The sequence below is a fragment of the Sipha flava genome, unplaced genomic scaffold (assembly GCF_003268045.1).
Source record: "Sipha flava isolate LNK unplaced genomic scaffold, YSA_version1 18493_pilon_pilon, whole genome shotgun sequence".
Classification (NCBI taxonomy): domain Eukaryota; kingdom Metazoa; phylum Arthropoda; class Insecta; order Hemiptera; family Aphididae; genus Sipha; species Sipha flava.
The window spans coordinates 6,456-26,760 of NW_020272315.1; the positions used below are offsets into that span (position 1 = coordinate 6,456).

The 20,305-nt window shown below is 30.9% G+C and overlaps 2 protein-coding genes across 2 annotated transcripts; one reads left to right on the forward strand and one right to left on the reverse strand.

The window, feature by feature from the left end:
* Positions 1-11,383: 11,383 nt before the first annotated feature.
* LOC112681065 lies at positions 11,384-12,127 on the reverse strand. The gene has a single exon (XM_025551324.1). The coding sequence runs from the start codon at positions 12,125-12,127 to the stop codon at positions 11,384-11,386; it is 744 nt and encodes a 247-aa protein (XP_025407109.1).
* Positions 12,128-17,862: 5,735 nt separating this feature from the next.
* On the forward strand, positions 17,863-20,037 carry LOC112681066. Its single transcript, XM_025551325.1, has 4 exons — positions 17,863-17,895; positions 18,697-18,955; positions 19,087-19,553; positions 19,702-20,037. The coding sequence occupies exons 1-4, from the start codon at positions 17,863-17,865 to the stop codon at positions 20,035-20,037; spliced, it is 1,095 nt and encodes a 364-aa protein (XP_025407110.1).
* Positions 20,038-20,305: the final 268 nt, after the last annotated feature.

Consider the following 20,305-nt stretch of genomic DNA (forward strand, 5'->3'; position numbering starts at 1 on the left):
TGAAAGTAAATTTAAAAATTACACACATTACACAGCCATTGTATTTTAAAATTACAATACAATTTATATATAATTATTTAAATTTAAATATTATATAAAATTGTATTTTATATGTATTTTATATTAACAATTTTTCATTCTTGTCTTAGTTTGACTGATGAAAAATGGAGACACTTCAGACGGTAATAGTCATGACTAATTGTGTTTAAAGTAAAAACGTTTTGTTTTGACTATGTTTTATCAGTGTGTGTATGCAACGCAATTTCCCATGTTCTATTTTTAACAAAACTGTGTTAGGCTGACTAACGCTGCTTAACGCAGTTTTGCTCTTTTGGTGTGCGGCCGGCCTAAGTTGTCATTTTATAATATACATGCATGTCTGATAGTCCACAACATAACTGGCAAATTGTCGCATACGATCCAATTAACTTACGAACTAACTTACGACTAGACATGACACTCACTACTTTAAGCTATGGCTCTGCTATAAAACAGGTACCTTCTTTTAGTGGTGGGACCGATGATGATTTGCCAATTTTCTAAAAACCAAATTGCCTCCTATAAGGCGGCAGATAAATTTAGGCAGAAGAACCCGAAATGCAACAAATCAAATTAATTTTCAGTCTAATCGTACTGCCCAGGAACGTGAAGATCGTAATGAACGTGAGAGAATTCGGTTTAGACCGGGGATGGCCAACCTTTTTTTATACTGTGCCAAATAATAAATACAAAATTGAGAATGTGCCTTAAAAAAAAAAAATATTTATTTATTTCTATAAAATATAAATTTAAATTTTAGATTTTTTCATAAAAGTAGGTACTATTTTAATGACAGTTTAATGTTGAATTTATTTGATGGATATTATCTCTTCGTAATTTGGTTGAAGTTTAGTTGAAGATATAAGTATTACATTTTTTAAATGAGAATTTGTTAGTTTGGTTCTGTACTTATTTTTGATAAAAATCATCCGAGAAAAACTCTTTTCACATATATATGTAGAGCCGAATCTACAAACCAAATTTAATGCTAGACTATGTAGTAGGTACTGGAAAATCTTCTCTGATACGCATTTCCAAAATTATATAATCTCAGGAAACTCTTTATATCAGTGGTTCTCAAGGGGGGCGATATTGCCCTCCCAGTGGACGGTGAAGTATCACTGGGGGGCATTGAACTATTTTTGGGCGGTAGAGGGGTGGCAAGCGTAATCACGCAAAAACGTTGTACATGGTGTGACCTAAAAATAATTCATACTTGATAATCCATATAATAATTATTAGTTACTAATAGGTATTATATGTTGATAAATTTATTATCTTTATTATTTTAGCGATTGTGCATGGACATTGTATTTTATTATAGGTAGGTACCTATATTAACCAACCTTTTAGTAAACCGTTTGATTTGACCCGCGCATGTTGTATTAGTTTTCGTTATTATACTCCTAATATTCAGTCTATTAAAAACGTGTTTTTTAAAAAGAAATTACTACAAAAATACACGGGTAAATATCTACAAACACAATAAAAGCAATATTTTTTACCTATTTTATTGTAAAATTTTTTTTAAAAGTAATATTTTTTCTAAATTAACTAAAAAATGTATTTATGACTATAAAATAAAATTGATAAATTATTAAGTTTTTTCAAATGTTTGATTTAATTAATTTACTAGTACTATAATTAAAAAATATGAAAATAAAACAAATGAAAACATTAGTACCGAGATAATTATTCAAATTTTTTTTTCAAATTTTCCAAATCATTAACTTCTTTCCTATCTTTCAGCCTATACCATTAATTATAGAATTTTCACATAGGAGTGCGTTAAAGAATTGATTCCTACTCAAGGGAGCGGCAACATAAAAAAGGTTGAGAAACACTGCTTTATATTTACATTTTAAAACTGCTGAACTTTGAAGTTCAATCATTTCCAATTGCATGTTGGGGTTATATTTTTGGATATCGTCCTTCGATATAATAAATGGATTAATAAATAAGTTATTTAAATCTTCTTATTCTTTAAATCTACTGCTTCTTTCTTGAAAACTAACAAATAGTGTTGAAATATGATTTTTAAAAATCGTCAAAAGAATATCTGTCGATAGATAAATAGATTTTAATCGTACAAAATTATTTAAATTTTCCATCCCTATATTACTTTCGAGCATACGAAGTCGAGAAATGAAATAATTTATAAAACCTACAAGGACAGGAAATAAATTTCCTTCACCTCGGAGTCGTTTATTGAGAATATTTAAATGTCCGAGAATATCAGTTAAAAATGCGAAGTTGTTTAACCAATTTTTATTTCTCAGTAGTTTACATTAATCAGGCAATTCATTATTTTTTTTCTAAAAATTCTTTAACTTCGTCTTTTATATTCCAAAATTTTTCTAGCGCTTTTCCTTTTGCAAGCAATCTTACTTTACAAAAAGTAAAAGTTCATCGGATTCGTTAACGACGTCTTCAAATAGAGTTCTGAATAATTGATGATTTAAAGACCGAACTTTTATTTTGTTAATACATCGAGATACTGGTTTTAATACATGATCAAATTTTAAGACTTTGGCGCATAAGGATTCTGGGTGTATAATATAGTGATATTTATTTAACTTTCTATTCAAAAAGTCCTCCAATAAAGTTACACAACCGATATTTTTACCTATCATACATGGAGCGCCGTCTGTGCATACACATTCAAGTTTTGACCAGATTAAATCGTCATTTTTTATTAACAAAGTTTCGATCCAACATTTCAGTTTATTAAATATGTCTACACCTTTTGTCGATATTTCATGTACTTTAAGTCCTAAAAGTTCACTTCAAACTTGGAATTTACACTTCGAATAAATAATTAATTGTGGATTGTCCGTAATATCACAGCTTTCATCAAGTGTAAGAGAAAAATATTTGGAATTGGTAGTATTCACGAAATTTGTTTTGAAATATTTGAGGACATTTCATCAATTCTTCTCATAATTGTATTACGGGATAAAGAAATGTCATTTATGTACGCAGAAATGTTTGAATCATTTGCATTTTTTGCAAAAAATTTTAAACTTTTTTTAATAGTTTCGCCATCAGAATAAGGTTTTTCACACTTAGCTAGCAAAAATGCGATTTCGTAAGAAGTTAATATCATGTTTTTCTTTTCATTTGATTGTTTAGTAAAAATTGATTGCTGAGTTAACAATAAGTTTGTCTTTTTTGTAATTTATTCAGTCCTCTTTACAAAACCTTCGGGGTATTTTTTAATAATATCATTGTGATTATTATAGTGCCGTTGAACATTGAACTTTTTTGGAACTGCAATTACAGAGTCATATACTAAACATGTTGGCCTAGAATTTTTTCCTTTTACGCATACACATTTTTCTATCCATTCGCGAAAAAATATCATCTTTATAGCTTCGTCTTACGTCTAAACCCAAAGTACCTGGTTTATTAGTTGCCATTTTTCAATCATTCACACACACACACTCAACGACGCAAACTACTCGTAACGCACGACGATTATAATACGACAAAAGACGATTTTTATTATTCTAGTAATCTAGTACACAGAAATGTTATCGTATCGTATCATAACAGTTATCGTATTGGAAATTCCACTGCGATAGTAAAAATGTAATTTAATAAAAAATTTTTTAGAAATGTTCGGAAATGTTCGGCGCAACCAAGGAATATTGAAAATCATATATTATTTTATTTGACGTTAGTGTGCCATTCATTAACAACAAATGTGCCACAAATGGCACGCGTCCTGCAGTTTGGCCACCCCTGGTTTAGACAAACCCATAAAGCGCGAAATTCGACTAAAAATGGTGTAAGTTTGAATCTAGCTGCTTTCTGTTACGATATGTCAATTGATTACAGAGCCTACAACTATGTTGCTATTGGACCTATGAACTCAGTTTGCCAATATTGTAAGGCATTGAAATACAAAAATGAAACCAATGGATTGTGTTGCACAAATGGAAAGGCGAAATTGATACCATTGCTTCCACCTTCAGAAATAAAAAACTGAAGAATCGACTGTTTGGCGATACCTACAAAGCTCACCTGGTCAGCTATTTATATATGAAAAAATATATTTAAACAATTTATCTAATTTTTATCTAGATAATTTAAATTTCGTATATTATATCTCTGTCTAGATTTTCTATTAACTTAGCATAACACTGCTTCTAAGTAGCGAATATATAATATAAATGTAGGTTATACATACAATTATACTATACATAAATTATTATACTTAAATTGTATTTTTCATATTTTTTATATCATATTTTTCTATTCACAACAATTTTACTGTGACATTTTTAGAGCGACATAACTACAGTGATATTATGTCATAGATTTGATATAATCAGTAGGTATAAACAAATACAAATTTATCGAAAAAAAATAATACTTTATTTATTGTAAACCATTCAATATACTAAAGTAAATTTTTAATGTATATCAGTTTATAAAATTACAATTTTATATTTTATTAAAGAATATTATATTAATTATGATAGTACTTAAATAGTTAAAAGAATGAAAAATATAATTTTCTACAATTATCATTTTACAACACATTAACATATTTAAGAGTGTAAATGTTAAAATTAAAAACATTTATTTGAAATAATTAATAATAATTTATAGATATTTCTTTATCTGAGCTCTCAAAATGTCAACGAAATTTACATATCTAAGTACTATCTTTTAGACATACTGATATATGATGCGAAAAAATTAAAACTAGTGTATGTTCTTATTCCATATTGACTCTGGCAAGTCTAAAATGTACATGAATAAAGTATCAATCATTTACATTGGGTATATTATATATTCTGGACATTTGAATTGTTGATATTGATGATGATTAAAAATATAAATAATTGAAGTAGTAAATTTTTTTTAAAAAAAAATTTAAATTATTTCCGTGAAATTTAAAAATTTAATACAAATTGATTCGATATAATGTTCTTTTTTTTTACTTTTTCATTTTGATTTTCACTTGATTCTTCAGGATTAAGCGATTTGTCAACGACTAAAACAAAATAAAAAATAAAATTTACTTTTAAACAACAAAATGGTTATTAATATTCATAGTTTTATTGTAAGGTTTAATTATATTCAGTACACGAATTTAAATAATTATAATGTTAAATTTTAAAACACAGAACTTCAATAGTTGATGTTCACTGATCTGTGCAATTTGTTTGGACTATTTAATAACGGTATGATTTACTGATAATTTAGACATTTCATGCTGAACCAAAATAAACTGAAAAATAACTAAAATATGAACGAAATGAAATCATACTTGGGTATTAGACAAACTCAAGATCTTTTAAACTTTATTTATGTATTCAGATTTGCTTGAAATCAACGCTTAATTATTCCTGGAACAATATAGTCTTACCACGTAAATTTTCTAATTCCACTGAATAAGGATTATATTTTGTGAAATATAATCAAATCATATTCATATGTTTTAAACTGGTATGCAGGGTGCTCCAAAATGATTTACACATTGCGGTAATAAAGAAGGTAATCAAACGCAATGCACTAAAAGTGTTCATATTTAAACGTTTGTGTTTAAATTTTGTATTTTATTATTTTATTTTATTGTTCTGTACAATTTGACGTTTCAGCTTTTTATTTCCATTGTTCTCATGATTTTTAATATACATTTTTTTTTTCAGAAAAATATATTTTCGCGGGACACGATTCGAACGGTTTGAAACTAAATGAATTGTAATTACATACGGAAGTGTTTAGTAATTTGATTATTTTGTATACATCACATCCATGAGGCAGTGTAGTGCGGGTACTGACACGAAATTCGCAGTATCCATGTAGGATTAGGATAAAAATGTTCAGGAAAACTAATCCTTATCAGCTAATATGCGTTAATTATAATACGTATATTACACAGGTAGTGGTCGCCACGATAATCGGCGTTGGGGTTTACCATTTATATTATTTTCAATGAAGTATAATATCACTATTTCCTGGTTATTTCATTATGTTAAATTCGTTACGGTAACCATTGTATTCTAATACGAGAACTTTTGACGGATAAATATTTGGAAAAAATGTGAATAAAAATAAAAATAATGAAAAATTATAATAAAGAAAACAAGAATACGGCACGGCAGATTTGCGCGAGAAAATTTAATTTAATTTCATGCGAGACTTATGTAATTAGACCCGTACGACTTGAGTTCGCCCTCGATCCTCGGGGAGTTTTCGTTCGCGTTCCTCATCTCGAGACAGTTTGCTGTCCTATTTGTCGTTTAATCTTTCCGTAATGCTCGGCTGCGCGCGCAATTGCTCAGAATAAATTCAGAAGCTACAAACGTGATCACTTTCAGTGAGCGTAGTGAACTAAGTATTTTTTACGTAATACTGATTGAAAAATAAGTAAAAATAAAAAAATAATAAATACATTAATGCAACACGCATTCGTTTTTTATATTTCGTATATTTTTTATTTTTTTCGCACACGTAATGTTAACGCCGAAACATTTTTATTATTATTACATGGTATTTGCTCGTTAAAAAACCCGTTATATTTTTACGGAAATTAAATTCACTAACGCAAACGGAACGATTAGATATACCTAATATTAATGTAAACATACTGGTTGTTGTTCGGCTGGACGCGCATGTACGCCACTCACCGAAATTCGCCGTTCGACCTTAACTGTGCAACGATAAATCACTCAAATAATAAGGTTACCACTTACCGGTGAATGTGAATTATGTATTTGTAATTTATGTATATATTTATAAATGTATACATCACCACTGATGGCAGCGGATCCGTGTACGACTATAATGACGTGACGCTAAGGGCACGCGAGTTGTCCTGCGACAGGTGGCAGTCGGAAAGAGAGTTTACGCGGGCATCGTTGTCGTCTTGAAAATTGTCCAAGCTCCCTGAAAAACGTTTTAAACACGGTGTAAACACACATGCAATGTCACCATACTGCGGTATGGTGCATTGAGTGCATTTAGGCGATTATTACTGTTAGAAATAATATACATAGTATCATCGCAGTTCTAAATCTACCGTATAAAATTATAATGTTACCAAAAAAAAGGATTTAGCTCGCACGAAGATGAAATCACATCGCCGTAGTAGTTTTAGAATAAGTTGTAATTTATAATAATATTATACACGCGCAAAACGTCGGAGTTTGGATCAGTGAAGTTACGTATTCTTTGACAAACTGTCATGTTTAGTATACCACTTATACTGTCACATTTCCTTACCATATGATTTAATATACAAATTGTGTGTAATATGTGAATGTATGTTAATTTGGGTATGTAGTATAAATAGTTTAAGTAGAAAAAAGAAGTTTATTGTTAATTATCAGGGCTCAGATTTAAATGCATTTATGACATAAAAATTCTAAAAAATCCCCCAAAAAAATTAAAAAGATGTCTTTTAAAAAATGCAAAAATAAATTTAACATTAAATTTATTATTATTATTGTTATTTATTTCTTCGTTAAAATTTTAAAATTGTGTAGATATATTTATGATTTATGATTTTATAAATATAAAAAAAAAGAAAAAGAAAAACATTAAATAAGTAAAAGTAAAAAGTAAAAAACTAGATTATCTGATGTTATATAGTTCAAAATGAAAATAATTTATATTACGTAGTACAATGTTTATTTCAATAAGACAATTTTTTTTTAGTCATATTTTAAGAAATATGTCATCAAGTCTTAATTAATTAAACGAATGCATTAAAAACGTTAAAAATGCCTTAAAAAGTATAAAATCCGCTGAAAATGCAAAAATTGTTTAAAAAAAATGTTTTTAGTTACATCATGGAGTACTTGAAACCACATTTGTAACTTGGAAAGCATCGTGTAAGACATTCCAAAACAAAGATGCAAATGCATTGAAATCCGAGTCCTATTAATCATACTGTTTTTTGCCACTTATCAGTTTTAATACAAACATTTTTAAATTTTTTTTGTAGTTGAAATATTATTCTTTCTGAATATTGAATACTCGATATTATGCGGTTATCACGTATCGTAATACATGATTTAATGCATGTGCATAGTTTGCACGTCAGTGGCATAGCCAGTAACTTTTTATGGGGGGGAGGTTCAACAAATTTATAAATATTTAATCTTATCACTATCATTTTGACTACTATTTATATTGATCTCGGTATTTTTAAGTCTGGTTGACATTAGTTTTTTTGACTAATTAAAAACTAAGTAAAAATAACTAATTGATTTTTTTTAGTTTGCTTATTTGTTAGAGGATTTGCCTATAATAATAAATAATAATAATAATAACAATTTAGGAACTAAGAACTAATATAGGAATATAAATATTAGGTATTATAATATTTTCTGTTCAATTACTTAGGTATACTAAAAATTAAATTTTAAAAATATCTTACCATAATGGAATGTTTAGACGTCTTAGAATGATGTCAAATTAAAATAAAACAAATATAATGAAATACAAATGTCATATATAAACGAATAAACGAATAGTAAGTAAAACAGTGAGAAACCAACGGGCAACGATCAACTATTAGCCAAGAATTATTAGTTTTACACAATAAGGTGCTTATGATAAATGATCGGCGAGCCGCGAATACAATAGGTATACTAAAAATAAACTTTGAATACAGACAATGACACAATGGCGTAGCGTGCCTTAGCGGGGCCCCGTACAAAAATTTGTTTGGGGGCCCTTAAAAAGGGTAAAGATTTATCACAAAAGAAAAAATAATGTTTGCATAAAATTAAAAGAAATATTTATTCATCATAATTATTTATCTGTCGCTTTTTCCAAAATTTTTACAAACAATTCAAATTAAATATACACCCTCCTTGCCTTTTTTTGGGCAAACTGATTTATTAAATCATTTATAGCTGATGATGACTTTAGTTTTTCTAAAGTTTCTGCCTCTATGGACAATAGTGACAGGTCTGTCAGGCGTTCATATCCTATCGAAGTTCTTAGGTAATTTTTATCAGTTTCAATTTTGAAAAACTTCTTTCAGCAGTTGCGGTTGTAAGTGGAAGGGTCAAGAATAAAAAGCATGCTGTTATTACTTCCGGAAAATTGGATGCAAGACTATTGAATTTTATCAGCAATAATTCAATGAGTTCCTTAATGAAATGAATTTTTTGAATTTCAGATTTTAAGCATGTTTTTAGAGCCTTTAATTAGTCATAAAGATTAACTGACATAATAATCTCTTTTCTTTTCACTCATTGTTTTTTATAAATCACTACTAATACTACTAAACCAGAAGAACAATTGTTTATATTCAGGCCTGGCTTAAATGTTTAAACAAACATAGGCGAAATTTAGTATTTGTCGTCCCTTACGTGTAAATATTTTTTCAAATATTTTTATTTATACATAAAAATTGTCTAGGAAAAATGCCACCTAGGCGTGGGCCTATGCCGCCTACCCCGTGAGCCGGGACTGTTTGTATTGTATTACAATGTAATGCACAATTAAATAAGACGTGTCAATAAACATTGTTCTCCGTGGTTTATCATCGTATCGTATGTACATCGAATATTGTGGGATTCCTCCATTGAAGTAAATTACTTAAACGAGGAAATCCCGCAGCCCGCGATAACCGATGTAGAATGTTTCCAACTTTTGAACGCACGCTTTGCGCGGGAATAAAAGAAATTGCTTTTTTTGACTTTTATTTTTTCTGAAATAAAAAAAATTTGGAAAGTTTTTATTAATTTTGGGGCCCCCGTGGCCCGAGGGACCCGTATAATTGATACGGCAGATACGGCGGTAGCTACCCTCCTGCAATGACATAACTTTTTACCTCAGTTATTGGGACCAGACGACCGATTTAGAATCAACCATTGTAGAAAACCTAAATAATATGTTTTCAAGCAAAAATTATCAAAGTAGTAGTAAAGTATCTAAATATGATCATAATATTATGATGTGTTTATGTGTGTGTGTGTGTGTGTGTGTGTGTATGTGTGTGTGTAATACGTTTATAATGATTATACAAATTATTAATATGATTTCCAAGTCAAAATTCTAAAATATAAAAATGTTAAAGAAAAAACCGTGTTTCATGTAAAAGTTAATTTACTATCTCAGGTTTATGGGGGGGGGTTCTGACCCCCCCCCACCTATGAATACGCCACTGATGCATGTGCATAGCAGTAAATACGGAAACAAACGTTTTCAAGACGTTGATTGAAGCATAGAAAATGTGTAGCGACAAGCCACTTATGAGTGTTCGCTTTATTATTACAAAAAAAAAAAAAATGTATGAAAGGAAAAATGTGATAAAGATTTCATATGGCACCAGGAAACGAGTGTTGTTCGTATACTCGCTTTCATTTTAGTACAACTCGTAGATGCTCGTGAATATTGTCATTGATTATATGAGATTGCGCGGAGACAGATGTTGCCGAAGAAATTTCTACTGTTTGCGACTGTTTCGTCGTTGTCGTCATCGTAACATAACATTGTACTGTCCCGATTTCGGTACGCCTTATCGTTTAGAGAATTCGCTCGGTGAGCCGTGTGCAATGTGTTCGAAAATCACACATGGTTCACGCGAGTGTGTCTGCACTCGTTTGTTTCGAACACATGATGCACTCAAGTAGAGTAGGTAAATCGTACGTGATATTCGCCATCGGTTCTCAACCTTTTTTTTTTTTTTTATCGTGGCCGCTATCACCTTAGTAGGTTGTGATTGAAGTCAACCATTTCCTATATTTTTAAAAATAATCAGTATATTTATTTACACTAACGAATTATGGACAGGTAAGGGGGGCGTCAGTCGTTTCCACCAAAAAACTTAATTTTCGTTTCCGCCAAAACGAAAAGGTTCGATATTCGTTTCCGCCAAATCTATTTCTACACAACTGTCTAAATTACAGTTTGAGAAACGTTTAGAGTTACCCAAGGGTCAATACGACGAGGCGGTTCTTATTGACCCCCCCCCAAAATTGTTTGACTTAATTTTCGGATTCATATTTTTGAACTTCAATTGAATTTTATAATTAAACTAGCTGAATTACCCGTCGTTGCCGGGTTTAAGTATATAAATGTATGTAACCTGCCAAGATTAAATTTTGTTAAATCTATTGAAATTTAAATTAATTAAGATTTTTGAAATAATATTTTATACATATAAATTTAGTTTTTAAGATAATGATTATTATCATAACCTATTCGATAAGTTATAGCTTTTGGCGGCAGAAGCTTTGTTCACGATAAATTTTAGCACTAAAGGTTCAAAATAAATGTTTTACTAATAGTTTTTCAATATGTTATCTACAAAACTTCTTTGTAGACAATGTTCTTCACTGATCTATTAGTAGGTGACAAAATCATCAAGCTACTGGGTGAGCTTACGCGTGAGCAAGCTACGTAGAACTATCGATGTGAAAACCAGTTTTCTCGCAAGTCTATTCTTGCAATTTTGAGTCTGGCCTTGAGATTGGTTTATAGTCATTGTAGAGCAGATTCTGAAAGGAAACTGTACTTGTTTAAATTTGAACGGAAGATCGTTCGGAATTAAAGAGATTCGTAGTACACACACAGTTTCCTCTTTCGAACATCCAGGTAAAATTGTGGCTTTCACAATATTACGATGTAAAGCTTTGACTTTAAGCCTGGTACCATTGCACAGTTTAGGTGGTTTCAAATTTCGAGACAACATAATAGGTGTGCCCACACGCAGAATAAGCCTATGATATGGCATGCCCGGTGGTTTCAATGAATTTAAAAATTCAACCGGATAATTAGTTGCATCGTCCATGTTGACCACCGTATCTATAGAAGTATATACTTTTTCTTCCCCTTCAAAATACATCAGCAGTGTATCATTGATAGCCGCCGCTTGGTCATTTTTTGGAGTGAGTATAGCACGTTCACACAACCATTCCATAGGCTTATCATGAATATGAGCAATATCTGGATAAATTTTTGATATTAAATCCTGAACCGTAGTTACAACTGTACACACATTTTCTGGGATAGTTATCATTTCATCAAACGATGGATAATCACCATTGCCAATTTCAAGTAAAAGATCTGAAAATCCACCAGCAAACTTTTCCTCTCCCAAGTGTACCCTCATATTTTTTGACAGTTTGAGTATATTAATTTTAGGCTATAAAGTAGATCTTTTAAGACATGACTTGACTTCATTAGTTCTGGTCCCTTTTGGTACTACTGGTAGAGTCTGCCTAAAGTCTCCAGCCAATAAAACCGTTACACCACCCATTAACATTTTATTTTCCCTTATATCCTTTAGAGATCTATTTAAAACCTCAACACCACCCTTATGCGCCATTGTAATTTCGTCCCACACTATTAATTTTGTATCTTTTAAAACTTCCGCAAAATTACTTTGTTTTGATATATTACAAAAGGGAGTGGCTGAAGTTGTTAGATTGAGTGGTAATTTGAAGGTAGCATGGGCCGTTCGACCACCCTCGAGCAGTGTTGCTGCGATTCCAGAAGATGCTACAGCAATGTCGCGAGTACTTCTAACTTTCGCTAAAATCAAATTGATTAAGAAAGTTTTTCCAGTTCCATCTGGAGCATCTAAAAAATATATTCGACCCTCATTATTATTAACACTTGTAATAATTTGATTGTAAGCAAACTTTTGTTCGTCATTCAGAGATTCTTCATTGTTTTTTACGACGTCTTCTAAGGCTACTAAGTCATAACTTGTTTCCTTGAGATACTCTCTATTATCAAATTGTTCAGATTTGCTTGGCTCAGGTAAGCCATATTCTTTAAGTGGCTGACCACCTAATGCTAACACGGAATCTTCTATTACCGATAAGCATTTGTTCAACGCTACGTCCGCTAAGTGTTCTACATCCACGAAATCCTGTCATTCTAATCGTATTTTAAAATCTTCAGATAGGTATTCTTTGAATTTGTCCCAAAGATATAAGGGATCTGTTACTTGGCAGACTTAGGACCTTTAGGTTAGGTTAGTTAGGTTTAATAATACAAATTACATGTAAACATTTTCTTTTACCGATTTCAACCCTTTAAATTCAAAATTTCGAAAAATCCTTTCTTAGCGCACGTCTACATCATAATAGCTATCTGTATGCCAAATTTCAGCCAGATCCGTCCAATGGTTTGAGCTGTGCGTTGATAGCAGTCAATCAGCTTACTGTTTTATGTATACAGATTAGCTGACCCGACAAATGTTGTTTTACCATATAAATTATTTCTAGAGAATATTTTACTAGAAAAAAATGACGTGGACCCGGCGACGGCCGTTATTACAATGGATGCCGCCGACCGCATTTATAGTCTCCTAATCGTCGACAGTTCGCGGATCGCGATACCGATGCGTCGCACCCCGCGCCTTCCTACAGTAGCGGGGAAAGCGGAGTATCTACACCGCCGAAGACAAGTGTCGTCGGAACGACGGACTGTTGTTCGTCAACTCTTCGTACGGTCGCATCGCTACTTTTACGTATACGCCATTTTTTTTTGAACGTCACGGATCTACCAAAACCGACAACACTATTTTGTTTTTTAACACCTTGTTTATACATATTACCTTATTATTATTCTTTTGGTTCGTTGGAATATACGGATATTATTACTATTATTATTTTGTATTCATATAAACTTAATACACAGCCCACCAGCCACTACCATCTCACAAACCACGTTGGTGTTGATTCTTATTATTATTAACTTGTGCGTCGTGCTCCCCACCAGTCCACGACAAAATAACTAATTTAATATAAGTGTGTAAGAATGTGGTGTATACGTGGAAGAGGTATGGAGTGCTGTGAACGGTGACGAAATATAAAAATGAAAAAACATTTATTTATTATTTCAAATAATTGTTGGATGTTTTTTTTTAAATGTCATTCTTAAAATTTTTTTATTTTTATATTCTTGTATTAGGTTTGTTGTATTTATTAACTGTATTTTTATATTACATCTTACAGATTTTTGTATACCTACGTTGCAACTGTTAATTTTAATGTATGTGTTGTTTTGTACATCAGAAATTAAAATTTTTAAAAATATATTAATAAGTGGATGTGATTTATTTTTATAAATATAATAATATATTATAAAATAGTTCATTAAATTTTGCGTGAAATGATTCACAATTATTTGTTGTTCTAGATATACTTGCACTAAAATTAGACCATATTGTTGGTGGAAGCATACTATTTTCAGATATATAATTGTAAGTTAAATAATCAGCATATTTACATATAGTATTCTGATCCCTCTGATATTATAGACATAAAATCTTAACATGACAGTAACATAACATGAGTCACTTGATAGGGGAAGTTACCCACTGGTAATATTTCTCGTAAAATTTTTTAGATTGAATTACTTATCTAGGTACAGAGGGGAAGATTGTACAGTTCTATGTTTTGTTACAGTAATAGGTCACGATTCTAGTTTCTTTTCAGTCTGCGTGGAGGCTGGTCGGGGATAAGATTTGAAGACATTTTTTTAATCAAGGAGTTAATATTTGATGATAGTTTTGTGTAATACTATTTATAATGGCGTTTTGAAAGTGCATAAAAGCGCATTTACTGTTTCAATTTGTAAGTCGTTATGTAAAGATTGATTCGATATATACCAGGGAGCACCAGTGATGATTCGAAGGGTTATATTTTGAAATGACTGAATAGGGCGAAGGTTTGGCTGGCTCCCAAATTTGAATACCATAGGACCATTGTAGTCATATAATGGTTTTGTATAATAGTATTTTTAATTTAAGTTTGAGTTTGGATTTTAGGAGAGGTCGAAAAAGATGTAGTCTGCTATTCGCTATTTTTCTTTTATTTTTGAAATGAGGGCCCTAAGTTAGGCGTTTGTCGTGTAAAACGCCGAGATAGTTAGTTTTATTACTTACAGGAATGTTTATATTGTTTAATTTGATTAAGGGACAGTTGCCATGGTGAAGGGTAAAAGTAACATGAGTTGATTTGCTCTTATTTATTTTAATTAACCAGTATTTGCACCAGACTTCGATTAAGCTAGTGTGATATTGCAGATTGTGTGCAACTGTAGAAATATCATCACTTGTGGACAATAAGACTGTGTCGTCGGCAAAGGTGGCTAATAGTGTGTTGGGAGTTCGTGGGATATCGGTAGTATAAATATTATAGAGGTCGGGTGTTAGATCGCTACCTTGGGGGACACCTGCAGTGATATTGAATCGAGGCGAGAAGGAGTTGCCTTGTCTAACTGTGGAACATCGATTTTCTAGAAAAGATTTAATAATTAAAAATAATTGAGCTGGCATGAATTTTTTTATTTTAAATAGTAACCCGTCGTGCCAGGCTTAATCAAAAGCTTGGGCAATATCCAGGAAGAGCCCAGCACAATATTGCCTTCTTTCTAAAGCAGAGGTAATGGTACCTGTTAGTCGATGGACTTGGTGTATTATAGAGTGTCCTGGTCGAAATCCAAACTGAGTGGTGGGTATGATTTTGTACTCATGTAAGATAGGTCGAATTCGAAAAAGAATTAATTTTTCAAAAAATTTGCCAATTGTTGGTAAGAGACTGATGGGTCTATACGATGAGGCTAAGTTTTTTGGTTTCCCTACCTTTGGTATAATAATTACGACCGCAAGTTTCCAGATGGTGGAAAAATAGGATGGTCGTAGCATTGAATTGAAAATATGTGTCAAAGAGAGGATACATTTTTTCGACAGGTTTTTTAGAACTTTATTTGTGTCTTGATTCGTGTGGATCTCTATAGAGAATTGGGGGTGGGTTTTAACGAACTGATATGGTTTTTATATTGTTCGGCTTTGTATTTGATAAGTTCTTTTTTTAAAAGATTTGATAGACGGTTGAATATATTCTTATCGCTGAGGAGACGAGAATTTTGCCATGTAGATCTCGCATTTCTTTTTTTTTGTTTAAAGGGAGTCATTAGTTGAATGAAAGAGTGTTATTGGGTGATGAATTAAAAGGGATAGTTTTAGTTGAGGAAATAGCTGCTTTTTATATAATTTCGACAACGTTTTGTGCTACACTTTCGACTTCATCTTGTGTTTTAAGTGAAACTTTAAGATCTATTAAATTGTCAAGATTTGTTTTGAATAGGTCCCAGGCGATGGGATCTTTAGTGAGCGAAGATCGATCATTTAGTTTTGGAGATCCACCAATTGAGAGGATTACGGGGGTGTGGTCACTGGAGATATGACAGGTATTACTGACATATGTATTAAGATGGTTTGGGATATAAGAAGTCGAGATTGTCCGGGTTTCAATTTGAATGTGAAGGCCAGTAAGTGGGTCCAAGTGAAGATACAAACGACAACTTACAATTATTTAGGACATAGTGAAGTATTTTTCCTCTTTGGTAATTGGAGATACAGCCCCATTGAGAGTGTTTCGCATTGAAGTCGCACCTTGCTATGAAATAATGACCTAGAGTATTGAAGAGACGGAGGAAAGTGTCGCGTTGGATTGCATATGACGAGGGGGGCAATATATAGAAGATACAGTTTATTGAAAGTTTATTGAAATATTAGTTGCTTGGATATATGGCTCTTGGAAAGAGATTAATATGTTAAGTTGGATGGAGTTGGATACTAAAATACATGAACCCGTATGTGCTATGCCATCAGGATGATTTATAAAATGTATAAAGAGTATAATTGAAGACACTGAATTTGGATTTTTCAGTGAATTGGGTTTCGGTTATTAGTGCAATATCTATTTTTAAATAATTTAAAACGGTTTGTAGTTTATTTTTATGTTTTGGAAGACCATTTCCATTCCATAGTAAGATTTTTAGTGGAAAGAATACATATGTTTGGTTGTTAGTCAATTTTGAGAATTAATTTGTTAATAACTGTAGTTAGTAGTGATATTAGAGGATTGATAACTGATTTAAGATCTGATATGAAGAGAGAAAAGTGTTTTGTTAAATCATTAATGTTAGGAGAATCCAGGTGATTTACCAATTACCCAGTCTGTATCAGCTAATGAATTTTCGGTTATCGACGAATTGAGATTAGAGTTTGCATGCGCTTGGTTATAATGATGGGCTCAATGGGCTATCATTAGTGGATTTAGATAACAGCGATACCGACGGTGACTGAGGTTTTTTTGGCATTTTATTGTTGGAGTTAATTATTAAATGAATAATAACTTACCCAGAACCAGGGACGCCCGGAAGGGGGGGGCAGTGGGGGCCATTGCCCCCCTGAAATTTTTTGTGTCAGTTACAAAATTGGAAGTTTTTTTTACATAAAGCTGGTCTTAGGTATTTAGGTATTTAGCGACTATGCGACAATCATTGTACCTAACATGTCATAATATATGATATAGGAGGTATTTAATTGAAAAAAAAAACAATACGATTATTAATAATCATTAATCCATAAGTCACTTTTGGCTAGTTCCTACAGATTGCCTGTTAGCGCGAACGAGTCAAAGTAATTATAAATAGTCGATCTCACTTATTGCCGAATAATATATAGTAATAAATTACTAATAATAGTATTTATATTATATATGAATCGTGTATGAAAAACATAATAATAAAATGAAAATACTTAGAAAGCATACGCGATTATAAAAGCAGCCTGTTGTCGACGGAAATAGAAACCTTTTGACAGACATTATTACATTATTATTATTACATTTATGGTATTCTGGGTAATGTGTTCAGCTATCATGAGTAGAAGTGTGCGATTACTCTTTATAAATTATTATTAAACGATTAACGAAATATTGTTTTCCAAGTCCACGTATTGTTGACTGTTGTTGCCCTACAATTTACAAATTAACTAATTTTTAAGTTAAAATTATTAAAAAAAATCGTTACAAAAGTGCAAATATGGATTCAGTTCCTAAAAAGAAGAAAATGAGAGCACGTGACTCTTATTTTTCAAATGATAAAACAAAAAAGATAAGCTCTTATATTGGATTATTTATGTTTTATTAAAATTACTTTCTACCATCATAACAATTTATTGTTTTTGCGAGTAAATCAATTACATTCATACTTAAAGTATGCATTTTTTCAGTAAATACAACTCACAAGAATAACCGGATATTTAAATAATAAATAGCCAATATTATTGACATAATAAGGTCAATTTTTATTTTCATGAATATAACTATTAATTAAATACCTAATTAATAATTCAGTTATAAATTATATTATAATGTAGTCTTTTTAATTATTTAAAAGTAAGACTCTTTCTTGAAATTTAAATTTATTTTGTATTGTTTTTATAGCAGCCACTTGCTACAATTGATCATCATGAAGTAGAACTAGTAGAAATGCGTAGATGACCCTGTATTTGTTTCTGACCATACTGATGAAGCTAATTTTAATGAAGTAAGTGTTGTAAAATACAAATTGAGTTTCTTACATTTGATTATTTTTATTTAATTTTTCGTTAATATTTTATCAAAAATGAATTAATATAATAATACAATACAATAGTATACCTAGGTGGCTAGGTACCTACTACTTACTTAAATAACAAATAGGATGTATTTTAAATAATTTTTTTTTATGAATATAACTATTTACTACTAAATAATTATAATGTAGGTAATCTTTTTAATTATTTAAAAATAAAACTCACAATTTTTTGATTATATTTTTATTTTACTGTTTTAATTGTAATAAGCATTACATTTATTTGTTATGGTTTTATAGAAGTCACTTGCTATAATTGATCACAAAGATAAAGTAGAAGAATGCATAGCTGATCCTGCATTAATTTCTGTAGACCACACAAATGTGCTATCTAATAACGATTTAGGACATTTTATAGAAACTTATTCACAAATTTCTGAAGATAAAAAGTTTGACCTTTTAACTAATCCATGGAAGCCTAGTAAACATTATAATTTTAAAAATGATGTTGAAGACAGTAAACGTCCAATTTGTATAAATGGTTTTCACAATACCCATGGTTAGTATATTCAAAGTTATTGAAAGGAGCTCTTTGCCTTACTTTTGTTCTCTTTCGGGCTCATGTGACACACGGTTCATACTTTGGATCTTTTATTACCAGCTCATTTGTAAATCATAAAAAATTTGTAGAAAAGGCTAATCAACATGAGAAAAATAAATGGCATATTGAATATTTCATACGATCCAAAGATTTTAAAGATATGAAAAAAACAAACTGTGGTATTGACCAAGTGTTAGATTCTTGTTATAAAAATAAAATTGAAAAAAATAGAAATAAATTAAAGCCAATAATTTCTTCACTTCTATTTTGTGCAATACATAATTTACCGATTCGAGGAGACACAGACAACACTGCAGTATTTAATGACTTATTAAAATTTAGGGTTGATGCTGGTGATTTGACTTTAAAAACTCATTTAGAAAAATCCAATAAAAATGCATTGTACATATCACACCGTGTGCAAAATGAATTATTAGAATGTTTATCTTCTAGTTTAAGATCTGTGATTACTAATGAAGCTATGCAAGCATTTTGTTTTTCATTAATTGTTGATGAAACGGCTGACATCAATGGTACTGAGCAGTTATCAATTTGTGTAAGGTATCTGTATAATAAAAATTTACATGAAGAATTTTTAGGTTTTTTCCCCTTACAAGAGTTTGATGCCTCATTTATTACTCAAACAATATTAGAAGTATGTACCTACTAACCTAAATATTGATATGAATAAATGTGTTGGACAGGGGTACGACGGATGTGCTATGATGGCTGGCCATATATCTGGAGTGCAAAAAAGAATTAATAATGTGTATCCCATGGCTAATTTTTTCCATTGTGCTAGTCATCGTTTGAATTTGGTAATAAATGATTTGAATTCTCTTGCCGAAGTTAGAATTTGTGTAGGGAAAATAAAAGAAGTTACTACATTTGTTAGAGATAGTGCACTTCGTAGAAATATTGTAGGAAATAATTTGCCAAAATTATGCGAAACAAGGTTTGTTGAAAAACATAAATGTATCAAAAAATTTAAGGACCAATATGTTACAATTGTTGAAGGCTTGGAAGAAATATCAAAATAATTTTAACAGCAAAACTAGACAGCGTTGCTATGAAATGCTTACTGCAATCACTACTCCAACATTTGTTGTAATATTATCAATCATGGCAAAATATTCTGCAACATTTGAAACTGTATCAACAGTTCTTCAAGGGATAGATGTTGATCTGCAAGAAGCTACAAAACATATTCAAGACCTATTATCAATGTTAGAAATAGACCGTAATAATTGTGAGAATATATTTAATTCAATATTTAATGAAGTAAAATTAGTTGCTTCTAAAATAGAT